The sequence below is a fragment of the Struthio camelus genome, chromosome 1 (genome assembly GCF_040807025.1).
Source record: "Struthio camelus isolate bStrCam1 chromosome 1, bStrCam1.hap1, whole genome shotgun sequence".
NCBI classification, from domain to species: domain Eukaryota; kingdom Metazoa; phylum Chordata; class Aves; order Struthioniformes; family Struthionidae; genus Struthio; species Struthio camelus.
This window is the reverse complement of record NC_090942.1, coordinates 66630826-66649034: the sequence shown is the minus strand read 5'-3', so window position 1 is coordinate 66649034 and position 18209 is coordinate 66630826. Positions and strand designations below refer to the sequence as shown.

Sequence of the window (18209 nt, the reverse complement as noted above, 5' to 3'; positions counted from 1 at the left end):
GTCTTGTAGACTTTAACACGGATAAGACCGTCAACACCATACGTTACCATTTAAGAGGGAAATACAGACAGAACCACAGAATTTACCAAAACTTCTTAAAATAGATTTACATGATTTAGAAAAATCAACTTTCTAGACTTAGTTTTCACAGCCCCTTCCATTCCACATCTAAGTCTTTTAAGCATTTGAATATTTTAATCACTGTAAACATAAGCTGGAGTTGATATACCTTCCAGGCAAATATGTATTTGTAGCCAGCAAATAAATTAATAAGACACAGGAGCAGAAGAGGGGGAAATAAAACTAAAAATTCTCATATCGCACAATTCAAGTTTATTCCATTCGTTCTTGCAACACAAACTTAAAAATACAGTATCATTTAGCATTCTGATGTCTATGAACCATGATAATGATGAACCCAACTGTGTCAAAACAGTTACAATGGTGAAAAGAGGAAGTCAAATATCAAAATGCACAAAGCACTAATTTTCTTCCATCACTGCGTAGAAAGATGATTGTTTATCCATTTACAAAATATAATTAAGACAGTTCATTTTGAAATTTTGCATGCAACACTGCAATTGCTTGACCTAGGACACTCCACTCTTACCAGCCTCTTCTACAAATAATTCAATGCTATCTTCAAGAAAAAGGAGGAAAGTTCCATTTAATTATTGTATTTCTTTTCCCCACTTACTCCTCCTTAAGAAAAAGGAGCAGTGGGTATAAAATCCAAAATACATTTTAGGTTATAACTTATTCAGCACAAATTTGAAAGGAAAAGGTGCAAGAAAAGAGTAGATTTCCAAGTGCATGCACTTCCAGTCCGACAAAGTATTTAACTGTTTACAGAATGTAAACTAAATTACAGTTTGGTATTTTCATCTAGTTAGGACCTACTCAAAGATACAAGTAGGCACCCAGTTTTTTTCTTCACAATATAGGTAAAAGGACGGGAATGAATGAACAAGCCCAGTTTCTAGACAATTATGAAAGAGTTTAGCTGTTATCATCTTTATTGTTATTATTTTTAAGTCCTGGGCAAGATGATCAATCACCTCTCATGTAGTGCAAACAAGCAAAAGAGTTTTTTTTTTTTTTTTTTTTTTTTTAAATGATTCAAACATTAAATGCCATCTTTTAACTATCTGGAAAGGCAGCTTGGGTGTATACTACAGCCAGATTCACACTTGTCTTGAAGTTTGTTTGCATTTTTTTTTCCTCAAGTAAGAAAGAATAAGGTGTTCACACAATTGTAGAAAAAGGAAGGCAAATTGCCTCAGCGAATCACCAGAAGAGTTAGTACAAAAATTATGTTTCTTTACTATGATAATGCTCACTTAAATGAGAGCTGAAGGCAGGGAAGAGGACAGGAGAGGGGATAAAACAAAACAAAAAACCTATGGCCAGACAACTTGACACTAATCAACACAAAAAACTTGATTATTCAAGTTTTCCACATAAAAACAGATTGCAGTTTTCTAGACTAGTATTTCAATAGCTAAGTATTTAATAGCGTAATATGAAGACAAATTTTTGCCAAGGATGGTTACTTTCATAGCTGAATAAAAAGTTAAACCTATATTCTACGTTCACAATATTGCAGTGACATGACAATTCAGCACTGATCAGAGTTAAGATTAAAGAGTTCTCTTTAAATGCTCATTATAAGTACCGTTCACCAAGCATGCTTGTCATTTCATGAACAGTTCATCAATTGATTTACCAGTGATTTCCAATATTTCTGCTCTTTCTTGCCACCCATTTCCGAGAAGCAAAGAATAACTGCTCTGTATAGTTTATGGTCAGAGTTGATTGCCTTTTTTCCCCCCCTACCTCCATTGCTTTTCTTATGGGATGTGTAAATGCAAATCAGATTTGGGTCTCTCTTTACCCTTTAAACTCAAGGTGTTTTATAACAGAGACATTCAACACTAAAATGCAACACGATTCAATAAAACTAATCTCCATTAAATATTTGAGTGGTAGTCATCAGCCTACTTCTACATACCCTTCCAACTTCAGCTATGATATCAAAATAATATCAGCTACTTTCAAGAATTCAGCATAAAGTTTTATATACACTGGTTTTTGTACGGTATCAGAAAGTTTGAAATCTGTATTTAAAAAAAGGAAGATGTACAATTTTGTGGTATATGCTTTTTTGTTATAAAAACTGTTATTTTCTCTTGGGTGAATTGGCAGTCTGAAGAAAATTTTCAGGATGGAAGCCAGAAGCTCAGACATTCCTGAGAACTGAAGGATGTGACAGAAATCCCTATCACTATTTTAAATGCCTTCCCGTGAGTTGTCAAGGCTGTCACAGTACTATCATATTTAGTGGTACAGTAAGTCTTATCTAAAGTTGATAGTTAACGTGGTAGGGCTGTAGTGGGAACAAACCCCATGCCTTAATAAATTTTAAGAGGTTCATTCAGCCACAATGAAACATAAATTCAAGAATATGCACAATTAATGTTTTTCCCCTCTCTGGTAGCTACAGCAAGTTGTTAAGATTTCTACTAGTAAGTCTTCCTTTTCCTAACAGCTAAACTTAAAAGCATTACATGTATTTTAAAAGTTTACCAAAAAAAGTTTAGCAACTATATTCACCTCTGATATGAATGTCTAAATAATAACTGTTCATTTTGCACATTTCACTTGATTATCCCTGCATACCAAACAGCCTGAAGCTTTCACAGCCTGTGCATTTTCAATCTATTGATTTTATGCTGACACGGTGATTAAAGACATTCTTTCTTACAATCCTTCTGGAAATAACTCTAGTGACATTTTTAATTTTCCTCAAAAACAGCTGGTTAAAACTTCTGTTCTGGACTAGAACACACATGGGAAAGAAAACCTCAAGTTCAAGCATCCAAAAGTACCTTGGCAGATATTCTGGAGTGTAACAAGGCCTTGCCTTAGCTGATCTTTCCTGGTTTACTCAAGAATCAGGAGAACATTAGTGAGACATCCAATTAGTCAATATGAAGAACAGCTCCATTACCTAATATCAATAGTCCTCAAAACTGCAATGTAAGCTTCAGACAGAAGGATAAAGCTACCCATTGAGAGAAGAGAGAAAAGCAATCCAGCCACCTACATTACTACACTTCAGATTACGGCAGACACTAATACCATGGGACTATTGTCTCCTTCACAATTACAGTTGTAGGTACATAGCACAGTACTTCCATCTAAAGGGATCTTTGAACAAAAACCTTATACTAACTTTGGAGGTTTACAAGCCAAGAATTTGAGATCATGGTCTCTATTCCTCCCTCCATTTTCACTAGGAATGGGAAGAGATTGTGCACTGAAAAGAAGTCCTGGAGGGACATTTTTTTGTAATAGTTTTCAACCCTTTCCAAATAGATTATCTTGGATACAAGCCCCTAACTAGTCTAATTCATAGATAATTTCCCTCCCCCCAAAGTATTTAGCTGAAGAAGCTGGAAGATGTAAAGAGTGACAGACAGGCAGCAGTGTGAGGCCACAGGAGAGACATTTAAGATATCAGTCCATCCGTCACTGAAGAAGAGTTTTGATTGCCTGGTTGTCAGTGGCTTCAAAGGCAGTTAATCCATCTGGGCCTTTCACAGTCTTGTCAGCACCCTGTAAAGATATCGAAAAGGATTGTCAATTCATAAAGGAAGGCTGCATTATAGTATTACATGTGTCACAATAGTTACTTACCTTGGATAATTATATTGATTACATATAGCTTTTTAGTCCAATGCAATTTTTTCACTTCAAAACCAAACAGGCCACATTTATCTGTGAAACTATTCAGCATACAGCTAACTTAATTTTTTTTTCCTTGTCAGAGGGCATAAAGTTTGAGAAATCAGTCATAGCAAGCTGAAAGATCAATAAATTATTAATATAGGATAGAGTCAAAATTTGCTTCTAGCAACTACTTATATGGATGCAAAAATTGAATCTCTCACACTTACGAAACCTATGGTGCAATAAGCTTTTCCAAATGCCAAAATAATCATGTAGCCTCTGGAAGAGCTTAGCCATTAACAGAATAAAAAAACAAAAACAAAAAAAAAAACAAAAAAAAAAAGAGGTGAGTGAGGAACTCCATCATCCATCACAATAAAATTCAAGAGTAAGCCTCTGTGTGATACTTAATCGTATTTTGGATTAAAACTCAATAGTTGCCAAAGGGATTAGACAAGACCTAACTCAAATTTGCTTCATTTTCTGCTCATAAATAGGTACTGCATATGATTGATTCAAGGCTTTACAGAACATACATACCAGAAGAACCAAGAATCACCCATACTGCAGACAGCAACTGAATAAAAGCCAAACCTATGACAGAAGTATGACCAATGAGTTCTAGACTCAAGGAATATGAGTAAGGTTGTTTCATAACCAGTCTGACTAAACTGAGAGAATCATACCTTGCTTTCCTTCTACATCATAAAGATTATATCTATCCAGTGTTGTGCTTCACTCCATTTTGAAAAAGTAAAAAGGTATGCTTGCTACATAAAATTCTTAAAAGTCCAAAACCAAAAAGATTTTCTTTGAATAAACTAGCTCTACCTAAAAGCAACAGAACATAATATAGAGTTGACACTACTTTTATTTATAGATCTAGCATTACTTTGCACAGGGTAATAGAAGTGTACCAATTAGACAAACTGCAGAAGAGTAAGCAGAAGCAGCTTCAGTGTCAGAAACAGAGAAGGAAAGTAAAAATTTGAAGCAAAGAGATCAGCTAGCCACATTTGAGCACTGTGTAGTCATATACATGAAAGTGAAAACCCAGGCTAAAAATCATAGAGTCGTTAAAATACTAAAGGGATAAAAAGTTTCTAATAATCTAATAAGTTGTATCCCACATTACTGTAACTTGCTGCCAGTACTCTCTCTCTTATTGAACATTCACAAGTTTGAAGAGATGAGGTATTTCAACATCAAAATATTCCTTCCTCCACTCTAAAGAGAATGCTTTACAGTGGTTTCTAAAGCAGCAATGCTAATCCTGTGGCCTACTGGCCAAATGGACCCTGTCACAACCATTTGTCTTGCTTGCAGCCTGCAGAGAACCTCAGGAGTAAGACACAAGTTGAATGGATTGTTTGGAGGCAGGCAGCTGTGAGGCAGGGAGATAGGCTTCTGCTACCATAAGGCTGCTCAAATAAAACTGTCTTGAAAACTGCAGGAAAGAATTAGGAGAGGGAATTGCAATTGCTTGTTTTCCATCCTACTTTTCACATAGCAGAATACAGACATACCTTTTGCACACATGCAATAAATTCAGTCAAGTAAAAGGAGTGACCACAGTATTCACTCCTCTCCTGTCACTAGGTAACACTGCTGACCAGAACACTGCAGCATCCTGTCTTGATGGGTACATGAATGTGAGCTGAACTGGTCCATCCCAAAAAATGACTTACTTGGTCATATAACTACTAAGGCTGAAGAGGGATTTTAACATAGACTTACCAACGAAACCCACTGTTTATAAAGCATTTTTCTCCACCAAAAAAAAAAAAAGAAATTTAACACATATTTAGCAATCATTATCCCAGGTGGCCTGGGAAAAGGCAGGCAGTCATAATATTAGTAATGGCTTCTCTTGCAGGTGTTAAATACTTCCATTATCTAGCTAGCACTCTCAGATTAGAACCCATGTAGAAATTAAAGTGTTTCAAAGTTGTTTTTTGTCTTATATTTAGTTCTGAAAATCTGAAGAAACTTGAACTTGAAAAAAGGACTACACAGTAACTGACCTGTCAGTATTCATCTTGAATTTTAACGAACTGAACTGAGTTATAAGACTCTGCAATGTTTCAGCATTTATTTATAAAAGATATTCATAACTGTTACCTGAAATAATTTTTAAAGTATGAAGTGAACTTTTAGCTTACTTTAGGTCTACTTTTCTCCCTCATGCATTTAAGGAGTTGGTCTTTAAAGACTTGTGAAAAATCAAAGATTCTACAGATAGTGACAAAATATGGTTTTAAAAGCCAGAATTTATCATTCAGTAAACTGCTACAGTTCAGATTAAAGCATGTGCTATTGCAATTCTATAGGCAGACTAAACTCTTCTAATATTAGAATATCACAAATTGCTTTACAAACATTATACAATTTCACAACCAAAGTAGGTATTTAACTAAAACTCTAAAATGACTTGTACTGATAGACCTGCTAGATATGCTACCCTAACTAGAAAAATGAATAATATTCTATATACCACAACCTTCAGCATAAATTGCTCAAGCTTTTTAAGTTACTCCCAAAATAGGTAAATTCCCCAAGCAATTCCAAGTTGACAACGCTGTGACAAGCTATACAAAACATTGTACACATGTAAACACTCCTAGAGTATTAAGAACACTAGAGCCACGTGGCAATATATCTTCATTAAGTAGAAGATCTGAAATACAAGACGACATGTAGGAGTGAGCTTGTAGGTGGTATCAAGAATCTTCGCCTTTGACAATACCTTTAACATAGCTTTCAGCAACTTATATCAGAGAAGAAAAAAACACACACACACAAATAAGATTCTGTGCTTTAGCCAGCACACGCTTACCTCTAAGAGATACAAAATGATGCTCAAATGTTACTTACCTCTAAGTTTGATTTTTTTCCACACGCTTCACATCTATGTGCCAGAACACATTTGAGAAGACAGAGCCTTCTGACGCTACACGTTTTAAAGAAAGGTGGATAATGGTGGAGGTTGTGGATTATTTAAGATTTCTGTCCTCCCCAAAAGAGCCCCAATATTTTGCACTATATTAATTAACAGAGTTGAGTAAACCTAGAATCAAAGGGGTAGGCCTGCTGCTAGTACAAATTTCTCTCTCCTTCCATCTCCAGCAAACATCAAGGCAAGCATCAATGTTGTCTGAACCAATTTTTTTTTTAATTCCCTCCCAAGGATGGAAAGCCTAAAAGGCACTGACACCTTCTGTCTAGAGAGCTATTTCAGTGCAAAGAAAATACAGTTTTAAGTGCGTTCATCCTGATGCAAACATCACAATTAGATATTGGTGAAAATAAGGACAATATGAAATCCTACAACGATCCATGCTAAAGAGCAGTCTCTGAATAAAGGCAGCCAACCAAGTCACCACCATTGTTTTCTGCAGAGAAATCACTGGACCAAGGGGCTATGCCATTTACAAGACAGCTGGCAAATGATTTAACAGTTCTTCACTGTTTGTCACAGTGCACAGATCTATAATCTTGTGTATGGCTCCTGATACCACCAGACAAGGCAAACATGATTGCATTTGTACTATTCTGGAACTGATCTCTACTACACAACCAGAATGCTGCAAAATAGCAGGCTGTTAACACCAGATTGAAAGCGAGAACAAGCACTACATAAAAAAGCTCTGACTAATCACAGTATAACTTTTTCCCCTCTCTTTATATATACACACACATACATTTATATTAAGTTTATTCACATATTTTAACATACTATACATATTCTTAAGGAGTACCTTAGGATATTCAAAGTTACAAGATACTTCAAACGTCTTAGTACTGCAAGCATTATGTTAATTTACACAATTTTGTATTGCATTTGTTGTGCACATTTGTTCTTCAGAATACAGTTACAGGCATATAAGATCCAAGTTTCTAGAACAGCTTAATTGAATGTAGGATAAGAGGGTCATAACTATCTAAGGAAGAGACAGTTCAACAAAATCATATTAAAAAGTTAGAAGAACAGCCCCTGAACCAGGCAGAAAGATTCCTTCCAGCATTCTACAGAAGGAGAATGACATAAGCAAGTTCAGGTCAAGAATAACTTTAATTTTCAGAAGCACAACGCTGCCTGGAAGCAAGTTTAATGAAAAGTTCCTTAAAGTAAAATGATTCCACAGTATTCTCTAATTGTCCAAAGTAAAAAGGTGTTAATGTTTTATCTTTATGTTCTTTTCCATATATACATATATATACACACACATATGGAAAAGAACAGTGTTTGTGGTTCACTATTAACCTATGGACAATTCAGGGAACAAGCCATATTCTTTTCCATATATACATACGTATACACATATATAGGTATATATGGAAAAAACAAAGATAAAATGCTAACAACTTTTTACATACACAGATTCTCTTTGACAGGGTAGTAACAACCACCATGAATGCTTGGACTCTTGTGCCACTGGGCAAAAGGAGGCCGCACAACAGCTACTGGGATACAGCTGCAGTTCAGAAAAAAGAATTATGAAGGCAACAGATAAGATCAACGAACTATTACCAAAACCTGGGACGGGGGCCACTCAAAATTAGAAGATTGGTTTACACTACAAGCAGCTAACTTCTGGAACTAGTTACAGGAAGTTAGAGGCAGACTGTATCAGCTGGTTCAAAAAAAGAATGAAAAAAGCATACACAACAGATCTACAAACACTTAATAAAGTTATACTATATGCACCCTTAAAATCCCCAACAGAACAATTGGGGATACTGTGAAGTATGAGGAGAACAGATCATCAGAAGTGGTCAAACTCACAGCTCTTTCCAAATGGCATCCCTTTTGCCAATGTCAGAGAAAAAAAAAAATTGGGCTAAATGATCTAACTCTATTAATAGAGTAGTTCTTAGAAATAGGACATTAGTAGTATAAACAAAAAAGAATTAAGTACAGTTAAAGTAGGCATTAGACAACAAGTCCTTCTTTTGAACTTTAAACAAAATGTTCTTTTAGAGTAAATCTATTTACTTTCACATATTACAGTAAACTAGAGCAAAACAATATTACCAACTGAAAGTCACATCCCAGTGGAACAGTTTTAGGTATTACTCTGCAAAACTCTCTAGGTTTATCCTTTGGGAGACCTATGCTTCAAGTTTTCATAATCTCGTCATCATTACTTGAAAGAAACACTAAGAATACCCCCAAACTACTTCTGGGCTGCATACTGTATAAGTGAGGGGTGATCATTTTTAAATGGTGGATTATCCAAAAGAGAAGTTTGGGGAGAGTCTGCAAACCAGGTTCTTCAAAAGTTGTTTTAAGGATACAGTATTTTGATCGTTAGCCTGACCAAAAAAATATTCATTAGAAAAGCACATCTCAACTCTAGGCTAGAGGGATTACACGACTGAGGTAACAATAAGACCTTAAGATTTAATTCATTCTACTTTAAGTTTGACAGAAAAATATTACATCCACATAGCTTTACTTTTACTGATAGCCTGTGCCCCCCCAGATTATACAGCTATACTGCCCTGATATGTGAAAGGCAGCAAGGGAAATAAAGTGCTGCTTACCAAGCCCACATCCACTCATCTGCTTTTCTTATTTAATATAAACAACGCAAAGCATTTAAAAATGATTAAAATGCAATCACTGAGAAAATCTTCAGAAACCAGTAGTATTACCAGAAAAGGATTATCGGAAATTTTCAAGACCAAGTAGGAATCAAAGAACAGCTATCAGTTGAATATGTTGTTGAGCTGGATACTGTTGTCAGCTGGACATTTGTCAAACTGACTTGTTAAGTCTCAGCCTAAATATTTTGAAAGCAGATGAACTAAAATACGCAGAAGAATTTTATCACCCGTTCATTTCTAATAAAGTCTGAAACACAGCATCCAGTTCAGTTCTTTATCAGTCTTCCCTACTTTGGCACAGGCCTTAGAAGAAAAGGGTTTGTGGTTCACTATTAATCTATAAACAATTCAGGGAACAAGCCAGATTTATTTTTAATGCCTTGATTTGTATAAAACTCCTCACAGTATTTGCATTCTTTCTCCAGGCACCAGGAGAGTCACTGCAGTCTCTAAGGCAAGTTCTCATGATATAGCTCACATACGCTCAAGATAGCAATGATTCCTAAAAGATTTGTGCTTCTGGGACAGTAATCAAACAGCTACAATTTAAACTAAGAGAACATATGCAGTTCCTTAAAGTCCAGCAGCACTACATATATTACATATATATACAGTTCTCCAGCATGGCTCTCTTCTGTAAGAGACTAAATTTCCTAAATTGTTTCCTGACCTTGAGAATAGGCTGTGTCTTTGTATTTATTTGCTGGCACAAACTGATAGGTAGCCCTGTTATTCAGGTAGCTCTGCGCAATAAAGCAAGCTTGTCTCCAGCTGCCAGCAAGACCTACACCTAAGCCACTGCCTGGCTTAAGCGGAAATTCACCAGCTCCGAAAAATCATTTCAACACATCATACCTACATATATAAGGAACATGCTTTTGAAATATTCTGGGGGGGGGGGGGGGGGGGGGGGACGGGACGACCCACCTTTCAAGGAGATTTCCACCTAAAAAAAATAGAAAACATAACCCCAACCTGTAACGCAGGAAGTAAAGTAAATCTGCTGTGGAAACACAGAGAAGCAAGTGTGGGACACTCCCTGCTTAAAGCCCATGCCTTGTCCCTTTTTGATAAAGGGCAACTCGAGTCCTTAAATTCTAGCTTTATATCAATTCTATCTAAAGGAGACATCTAAGATGTCTAAATTATCTGAACAAGTGGAACAGATCATCCAATACAGCAGACCTCCTACTGGGAGCTCAGCAGTAAGTCATTGTGAGAATCAAACTACATGTAACAGGGAAAAAAAGTTAGAATGGGACAATTTCTTAGTTACTGAACTTGTGAGAACTAACATTCAATATTACCATCAAGCTGGTCAATACTTAACAACAGTTAGCCATGCTTGCAAAAATGGTTTTCTTTATTATTATTATTATTTTTTACACATACTTAATACTCATACCATATAAAAAAAGTAATTGTATGTAGAAATTTTTATTTTTTTTTTTTTTGGGGGGGGGGGGGGGGAAGGAGGCAAAATATACCCATTCTGTAAAGAAACTTAAACTGATCCCTGCAAGTCAAGAAATAAGAGACATGAAAATGAAACCTAACATCAAACCAGCTGCAGAGTGTAACGTTTCAAATTTGAACTCAACTAATACAGCTACTTGCTTAACTGAGATACTATGATATTAGGGTATTAGGGTACCCTCCTTTGTATCCCTTCAATTAAATTCTTATATCTCTATATATTCAGAGATGTTAGTAGATAAGGTCTGTGGAGGAAGATCTTTCTAACTAAGACTTGGACCTTTTCTACTCCTGTTTTTGCTTTGAACAGCTGGAACATGAAAACAACGGTGATTATGCAAGATTATGAAAATTGCTATCTAACTTTCAGTCTTCTGTTATTCTAGACAAATAAAATAATCTAGGTGAGTTTCTCCTTTTCAGTCCTCTCCCCGTGAGGAGAGATCATTCTGAGCTTTCAAATGGAAATGTAAATTTTAATTAACAAGATTACACTTAAGCAAAAAGCATTCTCTCATGCCCCCCAAATCATTCACTTTCATATGTGAAGTTATTACTATATTTTTGCTTGACTGCAAAGTTATTGAAAAAAGTCTTCTTTAATACACAGCAAAATTACTTCATAGCTGCTCCCTACGCAAGAAAGTTCTGTAGCGTATTTTGTTGATATCTCAAATATGAAGTAAAAGTTAATTCAATCACCCCTTTTTGGGAGAAGTAAAACTGTTTCAGCCACTGTGTTTTTTACTACATGGTCTTTCAGTTTTTGAGTACTGATATCACTTTGTACTGCTACTAGAGGTGCTGCTCATAAACCTAAGTTTTGACACTCAGTAGTACTCTTTCATCACTGGTGCAGAGAACAATAACCGCTGCAGGAAGCATTTATAGCAACACCATTTTAGGCATCTTATAACTCTACTCAGTATCTCAAAAAAGGCTTGGAGATCTAAACTTAAGAACTCTCATAAAATGCACTAGCTCACAATAGCCCCATTAAAAATCAAGATACCGTTCAGGATTTTAAAAAACTTCTGCGTATAGAGTTTCATCTCTGAAAAGTGAGATAAGAACTTGAATGTTATTTTGGCCTTTGTCTCATTTCTTTCTAGTCTAATGGACTCAGATCCCAATTATAAGTTCTGTGTTAGAGACAGTGTGAGCTTCTGTAGAAGAGGAGCACGATAAAACTCGAACTTTATTAGAGGCAAGACAGTTGTTGGGAAGAACTTGTGTGATAGAGAGCCTAAGCATGTACTTCATAACTAGTGCGGTAATTCTTTACTTGCAAACCTGGAAAAATGATTAAATACCTCCTATCAAAACCAAAGAAAAAGTAGTCTTGCAGTGCTCAAAAAAAAAAAATCAAGTAGAAGTTCAGCTAGAAGGATAGTGTGCTCCTTTATTCTTGGGGCAAAAATTTATCTTATCCTGAAGAAGTGTATTCTATACCTCAGGTCAGAGTTTTAGATTCACTGAAAATTTTATAGAAGAGTTGTTACTATCAGCTGCTTAGTTATACAGTGATACCATCAGCTTTTCCTTCTTACTATGGTAAACTGAAGTGTTCTTGAAGGTCTCTGCGAGCTCTGTGAATTAGACCAATCTTTTCATTAGCCAAGCTGCTGACAAATACAAGCCAAAGCACACCCAAAAACAATTAAGCTAAGTAAGTACGTCTGCCCTTAAGTCACATTAGGTGTTTAGTGGTAACCTTATGTACGCATTATAATTATGTGAGCAAAGTCAGATAACTATTTCATTTTGTTTTAAATAAAGTGTTCTTTATGCAAAATAATCCTATGTTGGTCACATTTGATTTTTCATATTCTAAGAAGTATCTGAACTTGAACACAGCCATAAATTACAACAATGTGTGAGGCTACAGCTCAAAGTACCTTAGTCATACAACCATAATTCAACAAAATGTTTTGTTCTGTCCTTCACGGAAAGAGTAAAAAGAAAAACCTATATAAAAAGCATTGGAGGTTAAATCCACGCAACAATTACAACGGGTCAAAACCTGAAAGAACTAAACCCTTTTAAACAACTTCAATACTGAACAAAGGATTTTTCCAATAGTAAAAGCAGCCTGAAAAAGCTGTGTATTTTCTGGAACTGCAATATTACCACTTATGCTGACTGCAGTACTCATTTGCAACCACTAATGAAGGTTGAAATCACATTTCAAGTACTCCCTGTAAAACCCACCAGGAACTCAATCAAATGATTCAGGAACATTTAGAAAGTTTTACAGTACTTAATTTGCCGTTTTTGATGGATGTGTTTCCCAAGATCAAATCAAACATTACAGTGTTGATTGTATTTCACAATAGAACAAACTTTAAATGCTTGCGTAGATTGTAAGACATTTGGAGCTGAAATGCTTGGCTGATGCGGCTCTTCACACCCCTCCAGAGACAGAAATTTGGAAAAACTTAAGTACCAGAAGTGTTAGAACACACACCAGATTAAGAAGAGCTCCCTTATAGCTTTAATATTGCCCCAGTTTTAATATGTAGCCAATGCTACAGGACCTCCAGCTAGGTTAGAAAAGGCAAACATGTCATAATTTGGAGCTGTGGTTGATGCAAGACAGAATTTAATAGCTTGTTCAGTGAGGAAAAAGGGGAGAAGTAGAAAATAAGATCTATGAAGTCTAAACCTCTCCAGAAACGATCAGCCCCAATTACCTGAAATTGCACTAGAAGAGACGTAGCAGTAAGATATTTTCTTTTTAGTAGGTGTAACACTCCCAACTTTCTTCCAGTGAAACCCCTTCTCATTGAGCATGCACAGTTGCAGCTCCTTTTTTAAGCCTCAATTTCATTTCAGTTCTCTACTGCTGACAATTTCCATGTTATCATCTGCCCTACAACTACAGCTGAGAGTTACTTTCCATATAAAAGTCAAAATGGTTGCATCATCCCAAATCAGTGGTTTTTGGGATTATTCTACCTAGCATGTTTCTTTGTAGAAATTCTTAGCATTATCATCTTCATTGCTGAAAGGCATGAGAAGATTTCTTGCTATTAGAAAATGCAAATATTGAGTTACAAGTAAATTTCCCATACAATGAAACCTGCAGTCAAGCAGCAACGTGATTTACTGAGAACAGGTGCTTCCAAAGAGAACTGTTCCAACATAAACTGCTACTAAAACTTAGACTTCCAGAAATTTTATGTTGCACCAAAGTATGTAGACTCGTGGAAAAACAAGGAAGGAGTACAGGCAAGGCAAAACCTATGCGCAGGCTAGATAAGAGAAAGTTAATAAATGCTGCAGGTTAAAATAGAAGTTGTAAGGATGTATTTACTCCCCCAGACAAGGGCATACTACAGTAAGCAGTGATCACAGAGATTATTAAAACTAATAAAATTGAAGTGGACTTTCAAACTGATGGTGACTAAGAGGCTTGCAAAAATTTTTCCTCGTTTTTCAAGAATAAAAATGACAAAGCATGGGGAAGGGGAGAAAGAGACCGTATGTGCTTTTATAACTGATAGTATAAGACAAGTGTAGGTATAAGAGACTTACTACGGGGGTACCTAAAAGGGCTTCAGCTTCATCCTTCACATCCTTTGTCTCTTACTCTCTAGCCTCAGCTAAAATTCATCCTTCCCCTACAAAAACAGGGCCACAACAGTCAGCTGAGCAAGCATTTAGTACATGGCAATGAACGACTCACCTACAATTTACAAACAAGCAATGTAGACTGAGCAAGTAGTACAACAAAGTGGGTTCTAACGCACACCTGCAAAAGCTATACTCAAACCCAGGAAACCACCCTCTGAAATAAGCATGTCACACTTCAAGAATACTGAAAATTTTCCCAAAGCAGCAGCTGAAGTAAAACTAAAGGCACTCATACTGAGAGTTGTTCTGTGGACCCATTATAGCTAAATTTACTTAACAGCCAGCCGCTCACGAAGCTGCTCCCCTGCTCTTGTTTCACCTCTTGAATTGGCACCAGTGTTTCTCTAGTTACACAATAAACAACTGCAAGGAACTAAACCAGCAAGAAAACTTTAGTTCAGAGACTTCAATTGGCAGGAAACTAACTGCAGAAATTTAAATTGCAGTAGGATCCAATGAATGTCAGGGCAGCGTAAGGAAGCATTAGACTATGCAGGTAAGAGTATTACAAGACAGAACAGAAGCATCCATTCTGCTGGCAACTAGTCTTCACACTAGCTTGCCGCCTCAGCTTCTGCAGCTAATGCTGGTGGGTACCCATCACGCACACTGAAGGGACAGCATGGCAAGACAGACTGAGTAGACACGCTCCTTCACTCTTATGCCATTGAGGCTTCAGCAGAACATCACAAATTAAACTTTCGAAGATAACTCAATATCTGGTTGGGCAGATTTAAGCATGAGAGACGCAGTGAAAGAAGCCTTGATTGCATGTTACAAAGCCTTCAGTGGCAATGCCTGCTTAAATAGTCCTGTTCTCCCCTCTCTCCACAGACCTACATCAATCCTGGCAAGGCCAGTCAGGCTCAGTTGCTTTATGTAATGCCCATCCAGATTCCTCATCCATTTCAAAGCACTATCACACAAAATGTTTTTGGTCCATTTAGAGGACTGGTGAGATTGCTCATACCACTGAATGTGTTTTTCTTAAACTACAGCCTCAAAAATTGCTTTAACACTAGAATAGAATACTAAAGACTGCCCAAGGAAAGTACCATTTATAAATCACATAACGTTTTTCCTATCTTTGCTTCAACATAGAAATCAACACATTAAAGTTACGTCAACCCAAAACAACCTCACTCAAGTTAAGAGTTAGGTTGATAGTAAGACCTTTTTATTTTTAGAAAGGAGCTTAGAATATATTCAAGCCACTGAAAATCGTAAGACTGAGAAACAGGGTATGCAACCTATCCCCCCTCTCCCAGCAACATTCCAGAAGCTGACAAAATCTAGCCACAAGTAATGTTTTGGTAAGAGTGGTGATGCTCAGACTTGATAAAGAGCTTGTAGTTGAATTCCAGGAACTTGAACTCCAGCATGAGGAAAAAGTTAACTAAATTGAGAGATTGCAGACATTGAAACTAATCGACTCAAGGTCTTCAACAACAGGTTAGATAAACGTCAATTGCAACTATGCATTCTTAAAATTGACTTGAAGATAATTTCTTGAGGTCCCTTTAAACTCTCGGAAAAAAAAAAAAAAAGATTTAATCTGCATGCAAGATGTAGATCAACTGATTTATCTACACTTTCCCCCTACGTATTTTTTTACAAATACTGCAGAACAGAGTAGGGAAGTCCTGCTTCTTAGATACAGGACTTGTCCGAAGCATTACTCTGCTAGGGTACTGTCAGACCCATGTCTTGGGAAGCTCTTGAGAATCTCAAGTCTCTCTCTCCCTCCACTGCCTGCACATAAAAAGGCCTGTGTAAGCAGTTCTCAAGAGGAAGCCTGTTTCCTCAGAAGCTGTGAAATCATTCGATTCTGATGATGTGGTTGGGCCATAACAAGAATGGCGGGAAGGGCTACTTAAAAGTTAGAGTAGGTTTTCTATCACTCCTCAGAAGATATGAGAATACAAACAGCTACTAGCTTAGGACTAATAAAAGCAACATTTTCAGTTTTGTTCTTCCTATTGTGTTTCTAAGTGTAGTGCATCAGTTAAGAGTCAGTTGAGTTTTCCGTAAGAAAGGAAAATGCAGTTAATGTTACTTGCACGTCCTTAAAAATGTATATAGTTTTATGGAATTTGAAGTCATTGCTAACTAACTTCTGCTTATTTAGGCAGAAGACAGTTTTGAAATAAAAACAGCTTTCATTCAGGTCCTAGATTCTGACACAATGGCTTCCGCTACTAATACCATCTACAGAAAATTCTATTACTCACAAGTACCTTAAGTACGTTAAGACTGTCGTAGAGCCTGCACCAATATATTCAGAACCAGCTGAGGTCCTCCAGGACTGTACAGTTCAATATCTTATAAATGCAGTTACACTGTTTCTAATGAGAATCTACACAGAACACACACTTCCCTTGCAACAGGTTCCCCCACGTGAGCTATCATTAGAAGGATCCATCATTTAATACCTAAAAAGGAACACTCTCAAAAGACGTCTTGGTTTTAAGTCTCTCTTTTCTTTTTTTTCCCCTTTCCCCCACCCTTTTTAAATCAAGTCTTCTGAGCTAGCAATAAACCCAACATCAAGGAAAAGTCAATCATCAAAATACTGAATAGTAAGAAAACTTATGAGTCTGCTTCTGAAGAAGCTAAATTCCCAAAACCAGGCTTGCATCAGAAACGCTGTTAGGAACAAGACAGGTGCTCCGAGGACAAAAGTCTGCATCTGAGTGTAACATCTCAACTGCAAACAGCTCAGAAAACTTCTAAATACATCTGCTTTCTTATCTAGTTAATTATATACTTTACCCAGGAAATACACACTAAATTTCACATACTCCATGAAGATAAGTGATCAATTTAGAATTCTAATTATCAAATTAGTGATTGTATCCATACATTGGGTTTTTTTTTTTTGGTCCTAAAGTAAAGGATCAGTCCTCACAACAAATGTGGACAAGTCAGATGTATCATTTGAAGCTTCCTGAAATTAGAAGTCATAACATCTCTTCATAGAGAGCATATTATACAAGGTCACAGAAGTGAAGAAACATACAGCGCAAGTTGTACAGCGCAAGTCAGTCTTAAGGAAGGGCCATTTTACCTTGGAAGCCCACATATGAAAACATTACACAAAACATGAAAGAAATCTATGCTCTTTTGACCAAATAATTTAAGTAGGCTCATATACAGCAAATGCACCGCTGTTAACCTCCTTTTTTCAAGGACAATGAGCTCTGGCAGGAAAGCACACATAAGAATGCGGACAAAACACTGCTTGAATTAACTAGTGCTTTGCAAAACACACCACCTTGGCAATATGAATCAAAAGAGAGACCAAAAACAGATTAAGCTTATTCTGCCCAGCACAAAATTTATAAACTCTATAGCAGAGAAACTTTGTCTTCTTCCTGCTTTTATTTCTCCCCTCCCCAACCCAGATGGGTTTTCAGTCATCTGGCACAAGCACAGGGAAACCACACCTCTGAGTAACTTCACAGGGTGATCCCATGATGTGAGACAACTTAAGTAGCTGCCAAAGCTAAGTCCCACTCCTCCCTGTCTGCTGTAAGAATGCACTCTTCTTGGCTGATTTCCTGTTGATTCTGCAGAGCTCAGAATACCAATTCCAAAGAGCCTTGAGTATTGTCTTCGTGGTTCACAGTTACTTTTGCTGTACTGCACAAGTCCTAGAACTTCAGCTACTTTCCCTATAGGGAGAGGGCCCTCACTGGTTTAGCAACATAAATAGCCTTTTTTTTGATGTTTTGAACCCACTTGGGGCAGCATAA

General features: G+C 36.7%; 1 protein-coding gene across 1 annotated transcript in view; it reads right to left on the bottom strand.

Moving 5' to 3' along the window:
• Positions 1-318: 318 nt before the first annotated feature.
• Positions 319-18209, bottom strand: part of MTPN (myotrophin) — a 45391-nt gene continuing 27500 nt past the window's right edge. Inside the window, exon 4 of the mRNA XM_068945890.1 lies at positions 319-3618. Coding sequence (XP_068801991.1) covers positions 3532-3618 — 87 coding nt within the window. The 3' untranslated portion in view covers positions 319-3531. The remainder of the gene's footprint in view (positions 3619-18209) is intronic.